Raw genomic sequence first — 23016 nt, 5'->3', positions numbered from 1 at the left:
TTGGGAGTCTGGCACTTGGGTTCAGTCCCTGGCACCACTACTTATTTAGGCACTTACCGTGGCTAAGTCTAGGCCTTCTTCTCTTGTCTGTAAAATGAGGGCCTTGGGGACTCTGAGGTCCCTTCTAGCTCTCAGCTCTGTGCTCCCACACCCCTTCCAGTTCTGACCCACCTTCATAACGTACCAAATCCTCTGGTTCAGCCAATCCATGGCACATAAACACCTCAGACAGACACTAGAAGCCAAGATAGTATTTATTCATTTATTCATCCCCTCAAAAATATCTTTGCCAGAAGATTTTTTTAAAACAATTTTTGCAGTGGGTGTCCCAGCGTTAAAGGATGACCAGCATTCCTTCTCTGACTCACTGATGGCAGCAAAGCCAATACCTGAGATGCCCGTTCCTGGGAATGGAAGCACCTTTTACTGGGATGGTTCTTAGGAAAAGCAAAGCCAGAGTTTCTGATTCCCTGGACTCAACATTTTCAAACCAGCCAACGAGGAAGTTATCCAGCAACAACCAAATATTATTTAAATCACTTCTCTTTTAAAAATATGAACAACAAACTCATGTGAAACCTCAGTAGTGTCCCAGCACTATCTCAAGGCTTACATAAAATAAAGGATTTCATAAAGAACCATTATTAAAAATTTTTAAAAACCAAAACACTAAGCTAACCAGGCAGATTTCCACCTCCAGGGTGGCAAGGCAGAGGGTGGGCCAGAGTCCAGCAGTGGCCACCTTCTCTCTTCTCTGCGTCAGTTTGGCAAGCCATAATGGACCACCAGGCCAAAGAGGATCAGAAGCAGGGCCACCGGGATCACCTTCCAGTACACCGTGCTGGCTGGTAACACGGGAACCTGCAACAAAGAAGACGGGAGCCCGACGTGACCGGCGGCCCTGCAGCTGCCCTTGTCACTCAGAGTCAGAAGGCAAGACCCGTACCTCAACAGTATACGATCACCTCTACAACATGCCCAGCCTCTGCCTGCACACCTCCAGGGATGGAAACCCATCCAGAATGTGAGCCCCTTGAGGGCAGGGACCGTGTTTTTGCCTTTGTATCCCCAGCGCTTAGCACCGGGTTTCTGTTTCTTCATCTGGAAGACATTTCACAAATATCTTATTTGATCCTCGAAGCAACCCTCAGAGACTGGTGCCCTCATTACCCTCATTTTTACAATTGAAGAAAGTGGGACAGGAAGAGGGTCACACAGCTAGTCAGTTCCTGAGGTTGGATTTGAACTTGAATCTTCCTGACTCCAGGGCCAGCACCACCCAGCTGCCTCTTAAATCAGAGCAGGCCTCAGCTCGTTGGAGCAGGAAGTGAAAGGCCTTGGACCAAGTTCCAGGAGGAGAGGACCTGGGCTCGGATGCTCTCTCACTGCATCTCATCAGGAGAGTCACTGGCTCCTCAGTCCCTCGGTTTCCTCACATGTCATATGATAGGGTTGGACTTGAATGGGAAGGTTCCTTCCATTTCTAAATCCCACAATCGTACCCTGGACAGAGGCCCCAGCTCTCCTGCAGGCTGGCACAAGCCTGGCGAGGACTCTTCAGCCTTCTCTGGGGAAAGGGGCCCCCTTGGGCTTTATTTTCTCATTCTGTCCCCGCAGTGACCCTGTGAGGCAGGGACTATGAGGCTCACTCTTCCCCTTTGACAGACGGGGAAACCGAGGCCCCCAAGGGGAAGTGACTTGTCTGAGGCCACACAGCTGGGTGAGAGTGTATGAGAGCTGGGATTCAAACAGAGCCTTTGGACCTTCCTTTTCCTGTAATGCAGCCTCCCCAGGGCAGATTTCCCCTTTTCCCAGGCATGTCTAGAGCCCCCCTGCCCTGGGCACTTCAGAGGACTTCTCCCCCCTCACTCGGTGCCCTCATCATCAGCACCGCCACCCACGCAGAGGCAGCCGCTGCCAGACTCACCCAGTTCCCCCAGGCCACATGTCCCCGCATCCAGCTGCTGCTGCTGCTGCTGCTGCTGCCCACGGGCTCAGGAAAACATTTCGTAAAACTTCTAAAAATACTCAGGGCACCTGTCTGCACGAAACTGAAAGTCGGGCTGTAATCCAAGCAGGACAAAGAGAATCGGTTATGTGGCCAATCTGATGCTGCCCACGCCAGGTCCCCCTGGATTTCCATATTTTCATCCGCACCGTCATGGGAAAAGCAAGCGGCCTCATGGGCAGTCACAGGACATGAAGGAGAGGGGAAGGAGCTCTCTCACTATCAGCAGTGACAATTTAATTTTGGTATCTGAATGTAACATAGCAGAAAGGCGATTATCGTGATATATTGTAATTGTTGGTTTAATTAGGAGCGTAGATTTAGAGCTGAAAAGTGGCCATAGGAGTAATATAACTGCCATATGGCCTGTGGATGGAGCACTGGACTTGGAGTCAAGAAGACCCAGGCTCAGATCCTACCACAGACACTCTGTGATTCTTTCAGCCTCAGTTTCTTCATCTGTAAATCGGGGATAATCATAGTGCCTGCCTCAGGATGGTTGTAGGAGCGAATGAGGTCACGTACAAAGCGCTTTGCAAAAAGTGTAAGAATGCTGTATGAACACTGACGATTATCAGTGCACTCGTACAGACCCAGAGGAGAAACGGCCCTCTCACAGTGACCCAGGCAGGAACAGCTGGAGCTGGAGCGTGAGCCAGTGTTCAAGTATCATCATGTCCACTCCACAGGTGAAGAAACCCAAATGTTTCCCCAAGCTATTAAAGCTGAAAGCTGCACTCAGACTTGGGGGGCATCCTGTCTGTCCTGATATCCTATTAGAGGGCAAGCAGGACATGGGTAGAGTACCAAACATGGAGTCGGGAACACCTGGATTCGAATCCTCCCCTGACACTAGCTGGATAGTCACAGCTGGCTATCGCTCAATTGGTGTCAGGAGTCTTGTCTCTCTCCTTCCCCTCCCCACGGCCCCCCCCCCCCTCGCCCCCACAGTCACAGCTCCTGCAGGAATTAACATCGGTGGGTTAAAGGCAGGCCTGGGCCTCCTCTCCTAGGAAGTTATAACTGACATCTGTCCTAGACAGTAGCACTGATCTCCTCCCACTCCCCACTCTTAGGGCTCTTTACAGTTTATCTCGTATCATCCTACTATACAGATGACTTAACTGAGACCCTGAGCAATGGACTCACCAGCCCAAGGTCACGCAGAGAAACCTTGAGCCCTTTCCATGACACCTAGCACAAGTCCCAGGAGGGGTTCAACCAGAACTGGGCAAGGGATGAGAAACGGGCTTGGCTCTCTAGGCCCTGTTCAGTGTGGGACTATGTGAAATCTCCCTGCTCTAAAATTTTGTAATTCAACTAGAAATTATAGCAGCTTGAATTTGGAAGGGCCTTAGCTCCCAGGATAAGTTTTCTCTTACACACATCCAGTGAAGAGGAGTTCATTACCACATGCAAGCTTCCCATTCCACAATGGGACATTCTTGAGTATGTTCATCCATATACTGAACCCAAATCTTCCTCCCTGTATTCTCTCCCCTCCCGTCAGTTCTCAAGGGTCTCGTCCTGCGTGATGATCCTTCGGATTTCAGGGAGACATTGGTGATGTGCCCCATGAAGCTCCAGGATAAACAAACACCTTCTTCTCATGCCTCTGACTACAGTGTTACAAGAATGATGCCACACCCGAGCCTCTGAGCTCTGCAGGGGCCATCCAAGGTCCCATGGAGCCTGGGGCCACGGACTGAACCTCTCCTACCTCCCCGATGAGCCTTGATCCTAGAGGAGGAAAGTGTGTACGGCCCATCTCCACACCCAGAAAAACAGATGAGAGCATGTGTCCCACTGATTTGGGGATGATCCTCTACAAGGGAAAGGCCTGTTTCCTCTGGCTGGTCTTTGCCTCAGCCCCACCTCTGCCCTTGTCCCTCACCCACCAGGGAATGTCCCCTGCTCCAGGAAGCCTTACTTGATCACTCGAGGCATCTCCTCTGGTACTTTAGCTGCACTGGACACATAAAGGGCATTCCCATCACCTGTTCTGGGGTTAAATATATGTGCAGCCTCCTCACTTCTTATCATGGGTCTCTCTGCACCAAGTGCATTAGGTAAATAGCATTCAATTGAAGTACAGACAGGCTTTGTCCTCCCCCTCCCCACCCCCCACGTTCCACTGCAGTTTTGTCATCCAAAGTGGAATTTTCAGTTATTGGCTTTGTCTCAGTCTGGAAAAGCCTCAGGTCTAACCATGACCTCTCCACCCCAGTGAGTCCTCTCTTGTGCTCCTGAAGGCCCAGATCAGATGCCATGTCCTCCAGGGAGCCTTCACTGACCCCTACAGAAAGTGATATTTTGTTCTGCTTCTCATAGACAGTCAGACCTTGGAGAGCTTCTTAGCCACTTTCTCAGCTCATTCCGAGAATAGGCAACCAAGAAGGGTTAAGAGAGGGGGAGGGACGTGGGTCCTACTGAGGCCATCTCAAGAGCAACTAGATAGTGTCCAACAGAGAGGGACCAGGCTAGGGGAGGGGCAGCAGATCACACCCCATGACAACTAACTGAAAGAATGTGAAAGCCGTTTGGCCCTGAAGACCAGAACTAGGAGACTAGGAGGGATAGGAAGAAATTACAAATGTTGGCTCCAGATAAGGAAGAACTGCCCAATAATCAGAGCTGTCCAACAATGGAATGAACTTCCTGGATAAGTAAAGATATCCCCATTCCTAGAGGTATCCAGGCAGATTACAGATGACTACTTGATGGCAGTGTTGTAGAGAGGTTTCATATCCAGGACCACGTCGCACTTGACTAGATGATTTCTCAGGTTCCTTTCAGCACTGAAATGCTTTTTCTCTGGGTCTCAGAACCTCCCAGCAAGGTAGCAGATGGGAAATTGTCCCCTTCTGGGGACATTCTGTCTCTACCTGGACAATCACCAAAGCCAGCTATCATGGTATAGTGGCAAGAGTGCCAGACTGAAGTAAGGACAGACCTGCCTCTCTGCTCTTTGCTAACTATGGAACCCTGGGTCAAGTCCCTTTTCTCAGTAACAGAGCCTCAATTTCCTCTTCTGTAAATAGAGACAGTCATACTTGTACTCACCTCATAGGCATTTGTGAGCCCCATTGACATTAGTTGTACCTTAAGGAGCTATCTATAGGTCTGTGTCTGCTATTATCATTGAAAACAAATGAGCCCCATCTTTCTTGTCCACATCTCATTTATGGACAAGGGCCCTCTCAGCTGAGGAGAGAAGGAAGGGAAAGGAACAAGCATTATGTAAGCACTTCCTAGCATTATGCTAAGCACTTTACAAATATGGGAGGGGGGAGGCTGGAGACATGATGGGAAGGAGGGTGTGCATCACACTGGGAGCACAGACAGTCACTGGGTTACCTCCACACAGGTGCCAGGGCTGGGGCCGCATGGGGTGCTGTGTCCTGGGCCTTCCCGCAGTACATCCTGTTAAATTCATCCCCGATGACTGCCAGCTGGTGGCCAACCTGAATAGCCGCACTGTCAAGAGGGCATGAATGTGTCAGGAGGAGGGAAAACCAGACAGCATTGAAATCAGATTTGGTCTGGGCACATAAGCAGAGTCAGCTGTCAGTCAGTAGCCTCTGCAGTGGTGGGTGGGGGTGGCTGGGCTGGGGAGGCCCTTCCAAACATCCTTGACTTTGCTTTGGCAGAAGCATCATGGGGAAATGGCCTGGCAGCCTCACTGGGTGCCACTTAGCTCAGGAGTAGAAGTAATTTGTATTTCATAGGATTTCAAGACCAAAATCCTCATCTAGTCTGGGGCCATGAACTTACCTGGTTTGGAGTTTTAAAGTATTTTGGTAACTTTAATATCAGTCTCTTCTGTAATTTGATGCATTTTGTTTTATGCATTTAAACATATTATCCTGAGAAAAGGGAGTCCAGAGTCTTCCCCAGACTACCTTGGGGCCATGACACAAAAAAGGTTAATAACCCCAGTCCAGTTCAAAACTCTCTGGTGCTCAAAAGTTGTGACTCACCCAAGGTCACACAGCCCAGTGAAAAGGCCTTCTTTCCACCAGGTTTGGAGGCAGGAGACTCAGGTATGAATCCCTGCTCTGCCACTCGCCAGCTGTGTGACCCTGGGCAAGTCCCTCACCCTCTCTGTGCCTCAGTTACCTCATCTGTAAAATGGGGCAGTTGGACCTGATGATCTCAAAGGCCTGTCCCTGCAAGCCCTCTGATCCTGGGAGCACGAGTCTAACTCCAAATCCAGTGCTCTGGCTCTGTCGGCTGTATCAGAGGCATACAGTAGGAAGAGATGTTAATATCTACACTGGAGCAAGTGGGAAAGAAGCCTGGGTCAGGGGAGTAAGAGGCAAAGTTAGCTTTGGTCATTGAGGGTTGACCATAGACAAACTGAAGCCTTGCCACCATTGCCTTCTCCTTAAGTGACTTTTTCTTCCCCAGCCTCATGCCCACAGTGGATGACCTAAGTGGTTGAACAAGCTTCTCCTCACCCCCTGCTTTGAATAAAAATCTTTTATGTTTTTTTGGACCATCTTCACATTCCAATCAAATGACTGAACTTGGAATTCCCGGGCTTTACTTAAAAATAAGCAGGAGTCACCTGAACCCAAATGTGAGTCACTGTCAGCCCTTTATGCAGCACTGGTGGGAGGATGGGAGCGGGGTTGGGGTGAGCAGAGCTTCCTCCGTTCTTCCTTCTACCTGCCCCACCTACCAGCCTGGCAGAACAATGAGGGGAGGGGGCAGGGGGCCAAGAGCTTCTTGCATTCTTCCTTCTACCTGCCCCACCCACCATCCTGGTGGGACAAGGGTGGGGTGGGGAGCTTCCTTCATTTTTCCTTCTACCTGCCACCTGTTTCCAGCAGAGCCAGTGTGGTAACCTCCATAAAAGAGCTTCCTTGGCTAGCAAATGAGAACAACTTCCCCACATCCCCCAAGCAGTCACTGGGAGGGTCAGGTGAGATGACTAGGTGAAAGCCTTTTGTGACCAGAACCACTCAGGCGGCCTTCTGGGGATTCTGGAATTTCCCCAGGCTGTCAGAGCTGATCTCCTGGAGTCTTCACACCCAAATTGAATCCCTGGGGATAAGCTCACCAGAGCTTCGCTTCCTCTTTTGTAAAATGAGAGGAGGGCTGAACCTGATGACTTAAAGACAAACAGTGGATACACCTGATTCTCAGCAGTGTCCTGACTAGCCCTGGATGATTCCAGAGTACAGTGGTGAAGTGGACTACCCACCGCCTGAGCATAAATTTTTGGACATGGCCAAGGGGGGAATTTTTGTTTTGCTTGACTGTGCCTATTTGTTATGAGCTTTATTTTTATTTTCAGTGAGAGAAGGGGAAGAGAAAAATTTTGGTAATTGAAAAAAATTATTTAATAGAAATAAACCTTATTTTTGCTATGCTCCTGCCCACTAGACCCAGTTCAAGTCCCCTTATCACGGCATAGAATTTAGAGCTAGAGACCATCAAGTCAGAGGACCCTTGCAGATTGTCTGATCCAACACCCTCATTTCACAAAGGAGGAAGTGCTAGATTTTTGGTGGCAAATTTCAGATGGCTCAGAAAAAGGATAGGTGAGATAACCCTGGACTAGAGTTCTGCAGGGGAAGCCAAGCCAGGAAGGAGAGGGTCATCTAAAGAGACTGATGTGGATGCACAGGGAGCTCACTGACCAACTTACATTTTCAAAAGACATTACCAGGGATGGAAGCAAGGATTAAAATAAAGTGTAATAAAATAAAAAGTAAAGGTTCATTCTGTAACAAAAGTGTCAAGATCTGCTAAAGCTCAGAATGAAAAGAAAGAGTGGAAAAGGAAAGTAAAAAAGGGAATGAAGTCATTTAAGTATTTTTAAATGCATAGAAGGGAAGATCAGAAGGAACCACAGACAAGCAAGACAGCTCCAAAGGGCATATGTTCACTTTATTATTATAAACCTAAAAGGAAAGCAAGTTCTACATAATAGAGATCTGCTATTTCACATACAATCCTTTTTTGCTGTTGTTTTACCACATATGTGGAAGCACTCGTTTTATTTGGTGCTTAAATTCAGAATTTTAAAAATGAAATAAAAAAGAAGGAAACGGGGGTCTACAAACTCTAAGCCTGTGCATTTGCCCTTCAGTCCTAACAAACTTCTGTGATGTGTCACTGCTGAGATGGTCAGTGATTATCTCTAGGAGCCAGCAACACTTCCTCTAGCCACCCAACCATCTTTCCCTTTTTTGGATAAGGTTACTGGATTACTAGGTAGATTGGGAGAAACTGTAGCTGTATGTTGCTCACCTATTTTTATGAAGCAGATGGAAAGAACCAGAGCTTCCTCCATTCTTCCTTCTACCTGCCCCACCCACCAGCCTGGTGGGATGATGGGGGGAGAACCAGGGTGGCAGGGGGTGGGGCAGAGCTTCCTCCATTCTTCCTTCTACCTGCCACCCTTTTCTGGCAGAGCCAGTGTGGTAATCTCTGTTGGGCTGGAAAAGTGCCCATTTAGATAGACTGGATAAATGGCCAGACCCAGGCAGTCACGAATGTTTCAAGGTCAGCTTAGAACCTTACTAGTGAAGGGACTTGCTCTGGCCTTGTGCTTTCTAAAACATTTAGAACATTTTTATCAAAGATTTGCAGCAAGGCAAGTTACTGACTTTCTTGTCAAATATGCAAATGTTATAATAAAGTGAGGAAGGAGACTTAACACATTGGATGACAGGATCCAAAGAGATCTTGACAGGCTAGGATGTTGGGTGACATTTAAAATTGTTATGCAGGGATAAATGTAAAGTCTTATCCTTGGGTCCAAAAAATCAGCTTCACAAATAGAAGATAGGCAAAGGCATGGGCAGGAAGCAGTGTGTCTACAAGATCAGTAGGAGCCAGGAGTGTGACACGGCAGCCAAAAAAGCTGCTGCGGCCTTGGGTGGCATCACCAATCAGTCAATCAACAAGCATTTGTTAGGCACCTAATGTGCCAGGTGCTGTGCCCAGCACCCTGGGGGACACAAGTATTTATCAGGCACCTAATATGCCTGGTGCTGTGCTCAGCACCCTGGGGGACACAACAAGCATTTATTAGGCACCTAATGTGCCAGGTGTTGTACCCGGCACCCTAGGGGACACAACAAGCATTTATTAGGCACCTAATGTGCCAGGTGCTGTGCTCGGCACTCTGGAGGACACAAGCATTTATTAGGCACCTAATGTGCCAGGTGCTATGCCCAGCACCCTGGAGGACACAAGTATTTATCAGGCACCTAATGTGCTAGGTGCTGTACCCAGCCCCCTGGGGGACACAAGTACCAAGAATGAAATGATCTCTACTGTCAATAAGCTCACATTCTGTTTATGATGAGAGGGGGTTGCTTTTGTTGTTCAATCGTGTCCAACTCTCTTGGCAGAGAGCCTAGAGTGGTTTGCCATTTCCTTCTGCAGCTCATTTTACATGTGAGAAAACTGAGGCAAAGAGGGTTACACAGCTAGTAAGTGTCTGAATCCTGACTCTAAGGCCTGGAACTCTATCCACTACCCCATCTAGCTGCTCCTATGAAAGGGTAGCGTTCAGAATTACTGGGGAGTTAAGAATCTTGTTACCCTCTGCCCTTTTCAAACCCTTTCTGGAGTACCATATTTTGAAAAGGATACTGATAATCTGGAGAGTATCCAGACAAAGTCATCCAAGATGGTGAAAGACCTCAAGATCTTACCACAGGAGTTTTAGTTGAAGGAGCTGAGGATGGATGGATGAGTGGGTGGGTGAATGGATAGATGGATGGGTGGGTGGATAAATAGATGGATAGATGGGTGGATAAATGGCTGGATGGATGAGTGAGTGGTAGATGGATGGATGGGTGGGTGGATGGATGAATGGATGGATGGATGAGTGGATGAATGGATAGATGGGTGGATGGATGGATAGAAGGATGGATGGGTGGAAGGATGAATAGATGGATGGATGGATGAGTGGGTAGATGGATGGGTGGATGGATGGAGGGCTCAGGGAGGACATGGTAGCTGTCTTCAAGTATCTGAAGGGCTGTCACCAGCCTAAAGGGGTAGACATGTTTTGCTTGGCTTCAGAGGACAGAATTAGGAGCCATCAGGAAGAAATGAATAAAGGAAGATACTGGCTTTCAGTAAGGAGAAACCTTCTAATGCTGAATGGAACTGCCCAGAAGTGGAATGGGGCTGCCCCAGGAGGTAATAGAATTCTCCTCACTAGTGATCTTCAAGCAGAGGCTGGATAACCACTTGTCAAAGACAGGGTAGAGAGGATCTCAATCAAGCAGAACTTGGCCTGGATGGCCTGACAAGGCCATCTCCTTTCTAGCTCTTGAGATCCTGCGATTCCATGATTTTGTGATTCTGTGATGGGAAATTCAGGGCCTTTCCACTGCCTTGCCAGCCCAGCTTCCACCCAAGAGTTAATAACATGATGTAGGAAACCTTCCAAAGGACGTGGATAAAACAAAGATCCTTAGACAATGTAAGAGAGCGGCTGTTGGCTTTGGTGTCTTACAATTTATCTCTGCTTTTTTTTTTCATCAAAATGAAAAATCTATAGTGTGTGGTTTCATTTGAGATTCTCTTTCTAAATATATTTGTTTACTTAATAGCTGGTATTTGTCCAGCTTGTGATTGAGAGATTCTAACATAGAATGTAAACTCCTGAGGGCAGGGATTTGCTGGCTTTTTTTTTCCCTCTGGCCACTGTCCAGCAGAGAGTAGGTAATTGTTGACTGACTGATAAGGGTGATTCTGGCTCCTCCAAGGTTGTCTGAACAAAGCCCAAACCGTAACTGGGGAAACATTGAGGGGGAGCCAGAGATGGGCTATTTGCCTGTTGTCCGAGGACCAGTGGCAGGGGTCATCCCAGGGGGCTGGCTGCTCATTTGTTTAGCCACTGAAGCTCAAGAAAAGCTGTCAGGTGAGGCACGGAGCAGGGGGACTCCCACCAACAAAATCACAGAAGTACTAAGTGCCTTACTAAGATGATGATAGTGAAAGACAATTTTTTAAAGGAAAAGAAGGAAAATGCAGCAGGTCAGGTATGAGAGGGAGACTGTGCAGGGGGAGCACCTGGTATTGAACTCTGTTTGTTCTGCGGCGCCAGAAAGCCTTGAAGCCGGTGGTCCAGAATGAGGATCTGCCTCTGGTGCCGCGGCTGTCATCACTTCCTGGCCATGGCTGGGAGGAAGCCAACGTCGGGAGAGGGCTCTTGCCTGAGACATTTCTTCCCTAGGGGAGAAAAGCACATGACATGTATTCCCTGCACACATTGCTCAGGGTCACTGTAAGCTGTCAAAGCTCACACCTCCTTGGAGTCACCATTCAATTCAACCCAATCCAGATGTTCTCCACAAACATTCGAGTGCCTTCTGGGTTCACAGCCCTGTTCTCTGTGCTTTTGGTGCCTGTCCTCCTGGAGCTTAAGATCCACTAAGGAGGTGTGGTGGTGGAGATACAGGATATACGAAAAGAAAGATGGTAGAAAAGAGCAAAGGAGGTCCAGACAGAAGGCTCTAGGAAAACCAAAGGTCTAGGTCAAAAGGAGGGATTGTTTTCAGCTGGAGGAATCTGAGAAAGTTTGGAGGAAGAGGCAGGCTTCTGAACTGGGCAATGGAGGAAAGAAATATTTCACCAAAGTGAGAAAAGGAGGGCTTGGGGAGACTCTGTGGGAAGACCCAGAGGCTGCAGAGGAGAGACTGAGACCAGGGAACAGAGAGTCACGAGTTTGGGATGTCGTGTAAAGGAAGGACAGCAGAGGTCAGCAGGAGCCAGATTGTGGGGCACGTTTATAGAGAGTCCAGCTGGGGAGACTGAGCTCATCCTATGAGTCATAAGGAGCTACTGAGGGTTCTGACATGATCTGACCTGTACCTTGGGACATCATTGGGGCAGCTGGGATGGACTGGGGAGGGGAGCATGTGGAAGCAGGAAGGTCAGTGAGGATGGGATGAAAGTGTGAACAAGAGTAGTGGCTCTGTGTGTGTGTGTGTGTGTGTGTGTGTATGTGTATGTGTGCATGTATATGTGTGTGTATGTGCATGTATATGTGTGTATGAGTGTATATGTGTGCATGTGTGTGTGTGTGTGTGTGTGTGTATAGGTGGGAAAGACAGAGGTCACTGGCTCCTCCCTCTCCCTCACCCCCCCACCACTAGGTCTTCAGAAGCCATAGCATCCCACAACCAAATCTTGTTCCCTCTCTACCTGAACAGGAATCCCCCCTCTCCAAGAACGTCTCTGATCCATGGTCGTCTGGCCTCTGCTCCTCTCAAGACAGACCCTTCTGCACCAGGACAGCTTTTCCTTGGAGCTCTCTGTGTGTTCCACTCCAATAACAGAAGGCAGCCTGACATTCAAGGCCCCCACCATCCAGCAGCCACAGCCTCCTTTCTAATGAGGCAGTCTGGACAACATGCCATTCCTTGCTTAGCACAGCCCCTGGCACGCAGCAAGCCTCTGATAATGGCCCTCTCCTTTCTCCATTTCAGCCCAGCTTTCCAGGCCTTTGGCCTCTTCTCACACTATTGAAGTCTCTGCTCTCAGTCCCATTTTGACTGATGGAAATCCTGCTGCCCGGACGCCACCAACAAGAAGCACTCTCTCCCTCCCATGCACTAACAGGGCACCTTGTTCATACCCCTGCCAGCCACCAAAATGAAGGGGGCACGAAGGAACTTGGAGTTTGTTTCCACACCTCGTCTCCCTTCCTGGATCGTACATTCCTCTGAGGTGGGGGACACACTTGGAGGGGCAGTGTGAGGTAGTATACCAAAGACTGAGCCTGGAGTCTGCAAAGCAGAGCTTGAATCCCCACTGTCTCTGTCTGCCTCTCTCTTTCTCTGTCTCTCTCTGTGTATCTCTCTTTCTTGCCTCTCTCTGTCCCTATCTGTCTGTCTGTCTGTCTCTCTCTCTCACACACACACATGCACACACACACCCTACCACAGTGTGGCCGCAGACAAGTCATTCCACTTTGAACCTCACTCTTTCCACCTATAAAATGGGCATATGGACATGTTTGCACTCTGACCTCCCTGTATTGTTGTACGGAAAGTGGGTCAGTCAGCCAGCAGGCAATCATTAAGTGCTTACTGTGTGCCAGGCACCCTGCCAACCCCTACTGAAGCAAGCAGTGAGTGTTTCAGCCCTGTTATTCTCTGTCCTCATTCCTTCTGTGTGGCTCTGTGGCCAAGTCCTGCTCCAGTCCTACTCATGATGGGCAGGGGTCACTGGGTGCTCAAAGGCCGTTCCAGCAAGGCCCGACCTCTGGCAGGTCCCACTGAGCTTGGTGCGATCCCAGAACCAGCATGAGCCTGCTTCCTCTGGGCCGGCCCAGCCAAATACGGGCAGCCTCGTGACCGCTCGCTTTTGCCCTGACTTTGTGGGGCTTAAGTCTCGCCTGCCCATGTGGTCCATGAGAGCTGAGACAGCAGGGACCGAGTTTGGCACTTATAATCACCAAGCCAGACAGCGACGACGTGGCGCAGACCGGGAGACATTTGCCGATGACAGATGTTTTATCTCGTGCTGGTGCCTGACCGTGGAGATCCATTTCTTTTTTTTCAGTAGTTTACTGTTTGCCGGCAGAAAGGAAGGAAATGTGACCTAGCGTCAGGCTGTCACTAGGCCCCCGCCCGGCCCATTGTATTGGGCCTAAGTCCTGTTGACTTTGGGGCCCCAGACCCACGTGGACATTTTCCTCTCAACTCTTCCCACCTTGTATTGGTCACTTCTTACATGCCATCCCCCATCTCTCCATATTCCTCACAGCCCAGGGATAGGTCATGACCTCAATGTTCCCCAGCCATTAGGCACAGACCTTCTTTCCTGGTTTTTGTTATTAGTAGACAGACCCCAAGAAGACCTGAGTTCAGATCCTGCCTCAGACACTCACTTGCTGGGTAACCCTGGGCAGGTCCCACCTTCCAGCTCCAGATTGAGGATCCTGTGTATGACCCTGGGCAGGTCACTTAACTTTGTGCCTCTGTTTCCTCATTTGCAAAATGTGACATGAATTTCCTGTGATACTCACATCTGTGATCTTACGTGTACTTTGACACATGCGGGCTCTTTCTTCCTGGCTTTGACCTCCCTAGGGCATAAAGCCAGTCGGGGATCCCTGGGCAACTTTTCTCCCATAGTTCCAAAACGTTTTCCAGAATAGTTGGACAAATCTTCCCACAGCCCCTCCAATATCATCTCTGCCATTTCCTTTCCTCCAGAATGACACTGGGCGAGAGAGTCAGAACCCACAGTGACCTAGACAGGCAAGAACACTGGGCTGAATCTGACAAGATTAAATTTAATTAGTGGCTAATATAAAAGTTAATCCTTTGAGTTTAAAAAAAAAAACAACTTCCCAAGTACAAGATGGGGAAGCCTGATTAAATAACAGCTTTCCTGAAAAAGATCTGGGGGTTTGAGTGGACTGCAAGCAAGCTCGCTGTGAGTCAGTGGTGGAATGTAGTAGCCAGGAAAGTTCACTCGACCTTGGGCTGCGCTGAGCCCAGCAGAGCATCCAGGAAGAACGAGGGGCCCTGTGCCTTGGCCCCACTGTTCCAGGAACCGAGTTCTCAGTTCTGGGCATGTTAGGAAGAGGTGGGTGAAGGGCATGGAGGTGGGGGAATGAGAGCAGGGCTTAAGGGTCTGAAAGGCTGTTGGGTGGAAGGGGAATCCCACATGTTCTGAGCTAGGAGATGTCTGGAAAAACCTCCCAGCCCAAGGGGCCTGGGCTGCCCCCGAGTTCTCCTAATTAGGAATTGTCCAATTAGGGAGCTATGGAGATCAAGGAGTAGAAACTGGACTTCATAGATGAGGAGGCCATTTTCCAAGCCCCCTCTTCAGGGACTGGAGCCCAGCTCTCCTGCCCCCTCCCCCCAGAGTGCTTCCCACAAGCGGTGACTCTCTGGCTGACCTCTGGGACCTCAGCTCCCTCCCTGGACCGGAGGGTCTCCTGGTGCCTCCCCAGTTCTAATCCTATGACCCCAAACTGTGCCCAAAGATTATACTGCCTGTTTTTGCACAGGCCTACAGGGTTGTGAGCTGAAGAGGAACCCCAGAAGCCCTGGGCTCAGGTCTCTAGCCTGAGGCAGCCCAGCTGTGTGACCTGAGGCAAATCTTGGGGCCCCCAGGGCAGCTCTCTCGGACTGTAAGTTACAGATGAGGTGTTAATCTGCATTGGTGAAGGGAGTTTCTCATCTGGGAGTTCCCTGTACCGGTGACTTCGTGGGTCCTACTCCTGGCACCAGATCCTTTCATGTTAAAAGAAAGTGTAGCCCCAGATGCTGCTCCTGCCTCACCAGCTCAGAGCTCGGAAGCACCAGGGACACATGAGTGTGGGGGGACGTCAGGGTGGCTGGCTACAGAAAACTACAGGCCAGGACATGGGGAGCAAACCCACTGGGAACCTCTTCTCAGGGGAAGGGAATTTTCTGTCTCTTAAAAACAGAAGGGGCCCTCTCAGGTCCCCAGGAGCTACCCAGGAGCCAGGCCTGCATCTGCCCCCCAGGAACACCGAACTCCGAAAAGACAATGAACATAATGAGACCCTGGGCCGGCTGAACCAGACGTGTCAACAAACTCCCCTCGGCGCCCAGTGCCAGGACAAAGGCCTGAAGGCTGACAGATGCTACCTCACACCTGTTTGGATAATACCTTCCTCCCACAAGCTAAAAAAGAAACCGTCACATATGAGCTCATGAGGATCTGAGTCTCCTAGCACTGTGGCACTCCCCCTTCCCCACCCCCACATCAGCTCCCCCTTTCTCCTCTGGCCCAGCCCAGCCTGTCTGAAAGCCAGGGCCAGGGGCATGTGAACAAAAGGGGCATTGATAACCACACTTAGCGAGGCAGGCTCTCAAAGGCCAGGATATGCGAGACACTGGCTGGAGGGGTGGCCAGTCTGCACGGCCACCACCCTGCCCAGGAAGGGGCCCCTCCCTGGAGTGTAGACGAATTTGGAGCTTGACTGGGAGAAACTTAAGAAGGCCCCAACCACCAACCCTCCACACCTGTTCTAGTCCATCTGGGTCCTGAGAGCATCCACGTCTGCCAACAAGGGCTCACCAACCTTCCCATGACCTGCTTCCTGAGGGTCAGTCTAACAGGATCTGCCATCACTGGGTCAGGAGTGAGCCCTGGGGCCTGGAAGCTGCCCACACAGCCTCCCTACATCAGCTCAAAAAACCAGAACCCCCATCCCTCTGGGCCTCTAAAGTTTGTGGAGGCACAGAGAAGGAAAGGGGCTTGTGTGTAGTCAGACAAGTTAGCGGTGTGGAAGGAGACACACAAACTCACCTCTCTTAGGACTACGAATTTGTCTGACCTCTCTGGAAAACAACCAGGAACTAAGTGGGAAAAGTTACCAAACGCTCATCCTTTGGTCCAGTGATCACCCCACAGAAGTCAAAGACTGTTCAGACAGAAAGGTCCCAGATGGCTGCCATGTTCACACCTTCGAGGGACCCTGGAGGCCACTGAGCCCAGCACTTTCCCCGCCGAGGCTCAGAACTAAGATTCCAACCTAAGGTTGCTTCCACTATCCTATGCTGCTTTTAATATATAAATAAATATGCATACATGTGAATATGGATATGTCATACTTCCTTCCACTATCCTATGCTGCTTTTAATATATAAATAAATATGCGTACGTATGAATATGGATATGTCATCCTTCTCTTTCACTTTGCAGTTTACAAAGGTATTTCCTTGTAGCTGACCCGTGCGGTAGGTCATTCAGATATTACCGTACCCCTTTGGTAATGAGAAAACCGAGTCCCTGAGAAGAGCCGCTCTCAGACTCAGGAAAGGATGGATCACAGAAGACATTTCTGGTGGAAGAAGCTGGCTCATTGTGCCTCTTTGTTAGGAGAGAATGTGCTTGGCTGGAGGTCACTCCTCGGGCACCCTGTTGTCCTGCTGATCACCTAGCCTGGGAGAGAGGCCGGACCGGCCCCAGCTGCTGCTGCTGCTTCCTGGCACCTTCTTCTTCTGGACTTGGCAGACGACGGTCAGAATTTGATGACTTATTATGAGATGAGCTGGGCCACCCCCCTCAGTTTACAAAAAGGGACACTGAGTCTCAGAGACAGGCAGCGACTAGACTGAGCTCACACAGCCAGGAGGGGACCACGTTCCTGCCCTGGAGTTCAGCGTCCTGCTGCCACGATCACTTCCAGCTCTGTGATCCTCGGAGGACTAGGAAGGAAATCAGAGGCCTCTGGACTGGGCACTGGAGCCTCTCAGCTCTGCTCCAGACCCTGGCTACCCTGGCACATCCCTCCACTGCTGGGGTCCTCTTCTCTCACTGGTGATGCCCTCAGGGAGCCTCCACTTTGAGGAAGGACCCACGAAGCCTGTCATCCTTCCTTCTTCCCTCCCCCACCCCCACCCCTGCCCCCTTCCCCTTGTCAGCTCCCTTTTACATACTGTCTGCACCCCTTAGAATGTAAGCTTCTCGAGGGCAGGAATATTGGTGTCCCCAGTACTGAGCAGAGCCTGGTACATAGCAAGCCTCCATAAAAGCTTACTGACCGACTGCTGACTGATCTGGGATTGAATTGGCATAGGGAACTCCCACATAAGGAAACTCCTATCAGATCAAGTCAACAAGCATTTATTAAGAGCCTACTGTGTGCCAAGCGCTGTAGTTTGCTGTAGAGATAGAGAAAAAGCAAAACCACATTCTCAAGTCTAATGGGGGAGACAACATGCAAACAGGTCTGTCGGTACAAGGAGAGATGGGACCTATTGGAGATCTTCTCACAGGGAAGATTAAGGGGGTAAGGCTGTATTCCCCAAAGCAGGGCAGCGCCCTCTTAGAGCAGGGCCTTTTGTGTCAGGGCTCCCCTTTGGTGAAACTTAGGGGCCTCATTGAACACCTCAGAATTCTGCTTTTAAATACATAAAACCACATATATCGGATTACGAAGGAAACCAGGCATGACGAAGTGCAATTCTCAACATATTTTTTTAAAAACACAAGTTTACAGACTCCAGGTTGACACCCTCACCCCAGAGTGACTTACCCAGGGCCACACAGCTGGTGTGTGCTCAAGGTGAACCCAGGTCTTCTGGTTGTGAGGCCCGCTCTAGGCCCCCCAGCCTCTCTGAGCCTGCGTACGGGAAAGCTCATGTGCCTTGTTAGCCTCGGTCCCCCGTTTGGACTCTGTTAGAATCACATATTCTAAGAGGCAGAGCCTCTCACCTCGTCCCTGATTTACTCAGACTGCACACAATTCTTAGAACCGTGGTTAGATGGCCACAAAGTCTTTGGGTTGATAATGCCAATTACCAACATTGGCAGAGCCAACTCAGATGCCTGGTCTTAACATGGAGGCGGCCCCAGGTTTTTGGCCATCAGAGGGCAAGCTGGGCCAGGGCCTACCATGCCAGGAGGATTTCATGTACAGGCTGCAGCTGTACGCAGGCATCGATGGCTCGTCTGAGCGCAGCCATGCTGAACACAGGATGCTCACGCTCACAGCAGATGAGCCCCTTTCTTTCCATCATCTCCCCACATACTTATGCAAAACACCAAGAGAGTAATATCCCCCTTGCACAGATGAAAAAGCCGAGGCCCTGACAAGGTCCCATGGCAAGCCTTTTCTTTCCACTCTAGCCCACTGTCTCCTCTGATGATTAGAAAAAAGTAACCAAGGTAGAAGCGGAGGATGCTCGAGGCCCAGGGAGCCCAGAGCAGCCTCAGTAACAGCTGACAGCCCGGGAGGGTGGGTGGGAGGAGACCTAAAAACAATCAGAAGCCCTACTCCAAACCTCAAAAGCACAGCTGGGGGAGGAGTGGGGGAGAGGGAGGGGGTGAATACAGGAGCAGAGAAGCCTTTCTCCCACCAGCCCCCAGGGTATCACCATTGCATCAGGCCCCAGAATTAGGATTGTAGAGCCACAGATGGGGAACTGAAAGAGATCCCAGAAGCCATCCATCTAGTCTGACCCCTTCACTTTACAGGCCACTTGCCCGAGGTCCTTATCCTGGCACTCAAGCCCCTCTACAAGTTGGCATCCCCTCCCTTCCCATGGTTACTTCATAGCACCCCCCTTGGCACACAAGGCCTTCCCCAGCCCTGACATCCCAGCTCCCAGCTGTGGCTGACAGCTGCCTCATCTTCCTTAAAGGCTCAGCTCAGGCGCCACCCCCTCCTTCCCTATATCCCCTAGCTGTGAATGATCCCTCCCTTCTCCCTGATCTTGGTTTTACTGACCAGAGTCAGTACTGTAATGCTAATGAACCTGAAAGAAGAGGGGAACTTTCGGGAAGGCCCTCCCTGCACCCTGTACTGGTCGCACCCCAGATCTGCTGGGGGACGGTGCTCTCGGCAGACTTGAACCCCACAAAATAGAGACACAGCTTAGCTATCAGGGTTGCAGGGAAATCCTTAGCTTGATAACTGACGTATGGATCTAACAAAACTGACCTGCCTGAGGAAAGGAAAATCCTGAAAGTCAAAGAGACACCGTTATTCCTAGAAAGGGGACAACTCTGGATTCCGTCTCCCAAACCCAGACGGGCAGAACTGGAGAGGAGGCTACTGGGACTTCCCAACTCCTAGCAGAGTGAGAGCAGGAGAGGGAAGAGGCTGCTCACGGCTGCTGTGCCCTCCAGAAGAGGAGACCCCAGGACAGGCTCCCTGCCCTCAAGAAGCTTCCACTTCCCTTGGTGACCAGAAGGAAAGAGCGAGGATTCTCAAGAGCAAAGGAGGCAGAGCCCAGAGGTTGCTGTTCTCCTCAGTCAGTGGAAGGGAGGAGGAATCATCTGAGCCATGCTAGGAGGCTGGCCACCTACCGCTCTCCAGGGGAAGGGAACAGCTCAGGAAACCCTCTCTGGCCTTTCACATCCTACTTCTGGGCATTTCTGTCGTTCAGTCGTTTCAGTCACGTCCAACTCTGTGACCCCATTTGGGTTTTGTTGGCAGAGTCACTGGACTGGTTTGCCATTTCCTTCTCTGGCTCATCTTATAGATGAGAAACTGAGGCCAGCAGGGTGAAGTGACTTGCCCAGGGTCACACAGCTAGCAAGTGTCTGAGGCTGGATTTGAACTTGTGAAGATGAGTCTTCCTGACTCCAGGCCTGGTGCTCTATCCACTGTACCACCCAGCTATCCTCTCATAGAATCTTGGGGCAAGAAGAAGCATCAGATAGCAGGCATTTATTAAGCACCTCCTAAGTGCCCAAGACAGTGTTAAGTGCTGGAAATGCAGAGAAAGGCAAGAACAGTGTCTCTGTCCTCAGAAGGCTTCCATTCTAATGGAACAGCATCGACAACTAAAAGGAGACTATAGGCAATGCCTACCATGGTTTGGTGGGGAGATCACTCCCTAGTCACTGGAAGGTTGAGTGACTGAAAAGCCATCAACTGTCCCAGAAGGCAGGGGGGAGAAATAAAGAGAGACAGTGGGGAGGGTGGCCTTGTCAGGGACGGGCAGTGGGTTGGGATTTTCCAATGAGTGGTTTCTCTTATAAGAGAGGGTCCAGTTTGGAGAGGGGGGATGATGGGGTGTATCCACAAATGATTATAAATAATGTAGAAACAAAAGGCATCAAAGATCCCAGAGCTGGCAGGGCCACCAAAGGCCTTCTCCTTTGTTTGACAGGTGAGGAGACTGAGGCACAGAGAGGCTGGGTTGTGTTGAAGGTGAAGATGGTAAGCATCAGTGCCCAGACCTGCACCCAGGTGCTCTGACTTCAAATCAACAAAACTCCAATGATCTGACCTTCCACTCAGAAGTCCCAGGGCCCTTTGGCTTTGGTTGGGACTCTTCCTATTGAGCTGTGCCTCACTTAAACTGAGCCCCTTACTATGCACTTGTGGATGGTTTGATTAACCCCTAAGGGTGGGTCCCCCACACCCACCCCAGGCAGCCCCAGCCCAGACTCTCTGCACTTCCTGACCTGACTCATACCCAGAAATCTGCAGCCAGCCCAAAGGGCCATCTGCCTGGGGAAGCAAATATAAATTTACAAGGGAAAACAGGAGGCAGAACCAGAGGGATTTGCATCTTCCACCAGCCAGGGGAGCCAGCAGACATCCTGGCCAGTTGGAGTCTGCCTTTCGGCAGCTGACCAGGAGCCGCCTGGACCTGCCAGAGGAAAAAGGAGGATCCCAGCCAGTGGCTGTTTCTCCAGAATTCTCACTCAGATCTTTGCTCCCCTGAAATCCTGCCATGTGCCCATTCATGTCTCAGGACCTCATTTCTTCTTCTAGAAAATGAGGACTTTGGACAAGACGGCTTTTAGGACCCCTTCCCGGGGCTGCCAGGTGGCACAGCAGATAGAATGCTGGCTACAGGAGCCTGGAGTCCTGAGTTCAAAGCCTGCTTCAGACACTTGCTAGCTGTGTGAGCTTGGGCAAGCCACACAGCCTTGGTTTTCTCATCTCAATAATGGCAGGACAAAAGCACTTACTTTACAGGGTTATTGTGGAGATCAAACATGCAAAGCACTTCTTTGCAAACCTTCAGATGCCACATAGCTGATAATTAGTACTAGATTCGTGACCCTGTGAACCTACCACGCCCAGAGGCCCCCTGCCAGCTCTAGGTGTGCGACCTCAACGATGCAGGACAAGCCGAGGCCTGAGAAGATCCCTGGAGTTGCTGGGCAGGGTTTCTCCTCCAGCCTCCTGAAATGGCTGGCCCCCAAAGGCTGGAGCTGCTGACGGGGCTGTCCTGGGTTGTTTATAAACTGATGGCGGCTGTCCTCCTTTGGGTTGGAAGCCAGTCAGAGGGGGAGGAAGAACTCGGATTGGTTTTTCCAGGAAAAAAACAATAAAGATAAGCACAAATAACCGCCCAGACATGGGACTTCCTAAGCACATCTGTCCCTGCACTTCCTGTCCACTGAGGACAGCCTGACAGCTAGGTCCAGTCCAGGTGGGTCTGAGATGGCCCCAGGCTCAGCATGTTCCCTCCCACTCCCATGACCACTCCACATCAGGAGAGACTTGGGCCTAGAGCCAGCAAGTGTCAACACGCTCAAGGGGAGGCTCTGTGTTCTTTACATCCCCAGTGCCCCCCACAGCATCTGGCACATAGTAGGTCCTTCATACGTGCCTGTGGATCGATTGATTCTAGCACTCGGAGGGAGATAAGGGTCATGCAAATATACGTTTTATAGATCAGAATACTGAGGCTCAGGGAGGGGGGCATTACTTGGTAAAGGCCAGCTCTGGAGACAGAAGGAAAACAGGCCCTGAGTCAGGAAGCTCACATTCCACTCAGGAGACACAGTGTGTTCAGTGCCTGAATCTGGCCTGGGAAACTGGCCACAGACAGGCGACCCTGTTCACAGTACTTCAGTGTGACTCAGTTTTCCCAAATGAAACATGAGGTTTGCACTGCCTGCCTCACAGGGTTGACATCAGAATCCAGTAGGATGAACTAGATGCAGTGGGATGAGTCTCCTAGGTATGTGTGCATGCATGCGCACACATATATACACACGTGCATGCATGCACACACCCATATACATATTCTCGTGCAAACACATACAGACACTCATGCACACACATACACATACAGACACACATACACACACGAACACATACACACCCACATACATACACACAGACACATGCACACACACATACATGCCCCCACACATATATAGACACACAGACACACACACCCACGTCTTCAAATCTGACTTTTAAAACATCTTACTGATATCTTTTGCTTCTATGGCACTCTCATTCCTAAATATATCCTTGCCCCCCTTCCCTCGAAGTGTTAGTTTCTTGGTACCAAATAATAAAAAACAGAAAAAGAAGCAATTTTCAGATGTAAATTTTAACACATTTGATCTTAATTGGTTTTGCTCTTGCCCCAAGTTAAGGTCCTAACAAATTACTTTCTGGTTTTAAAGCGATAGTTAGAAGCCACAGACTGAAAAAGGCAAAAGGTCCCTTCGACCTCACCTAGCCCAACCTCCTCCTTTGACAAAGGAAGAGACTCTGAGTCCCAGAGAAGGAAAAGGACCTGACCAAAGTCACTCCCAGCGGCCGACGGAGGCAG

The 23016-nt window shown here is 50.2% G+C and overlaps 1 protein-coding gene across 1 annotated transcript in view; it reads right to left on the bottom strand.

Moving 5' to 3' along the window:
• Positions 1-247: 247 nt before the first annotated feature.
• The window catches only part of LOC118851391, a 34431-nt gene continuing 11662 nt past the window's right edge, over positions 248-23016 (bottom strand). Inside the window, exons 4-7 of the mRNA XM_036760830.1 lie at positions 11057-11215; positions 5366-5485; positions 1928-2063; positions 248-861 (exon numbers count right to left, since the gene is read on the bottom strand). Of these exons, the coding sequence (XP_036616725.1) occupies positions 760-861; positions 1928-2063; positions 5366-5485; positions 11057-11215 (517 nt within the window). The 3' untranslated portion in view covers positions 248-759. The remainder of the gene's footprint in view (positions 862-1927; positions 2064-5365; positions 5486-11056; positions 11216-23016) is intronic.

Source organism: Trichosurus vulpecula, chromosome 5 (genome assembly GCF_011100635.1).
Source record: "Trichosurus vulpecula isolate mTriVul1 chromosome 5, mTriVul1.pri, whole genome shotgun sequence".
Taxonomy (NCBI): domain Eukaryota; kingdom Metazoa; phylum Chordata; class Mammalia; order Diprotodontia; family Phalangeridae; genus Trichosurus; species Trichosurus vulpecula.
The sequence above is the reverse complement of the archived record's forward strand: the minus strand, read 5'-3'. Positions and strand labels throughout refer to the sequence as shown.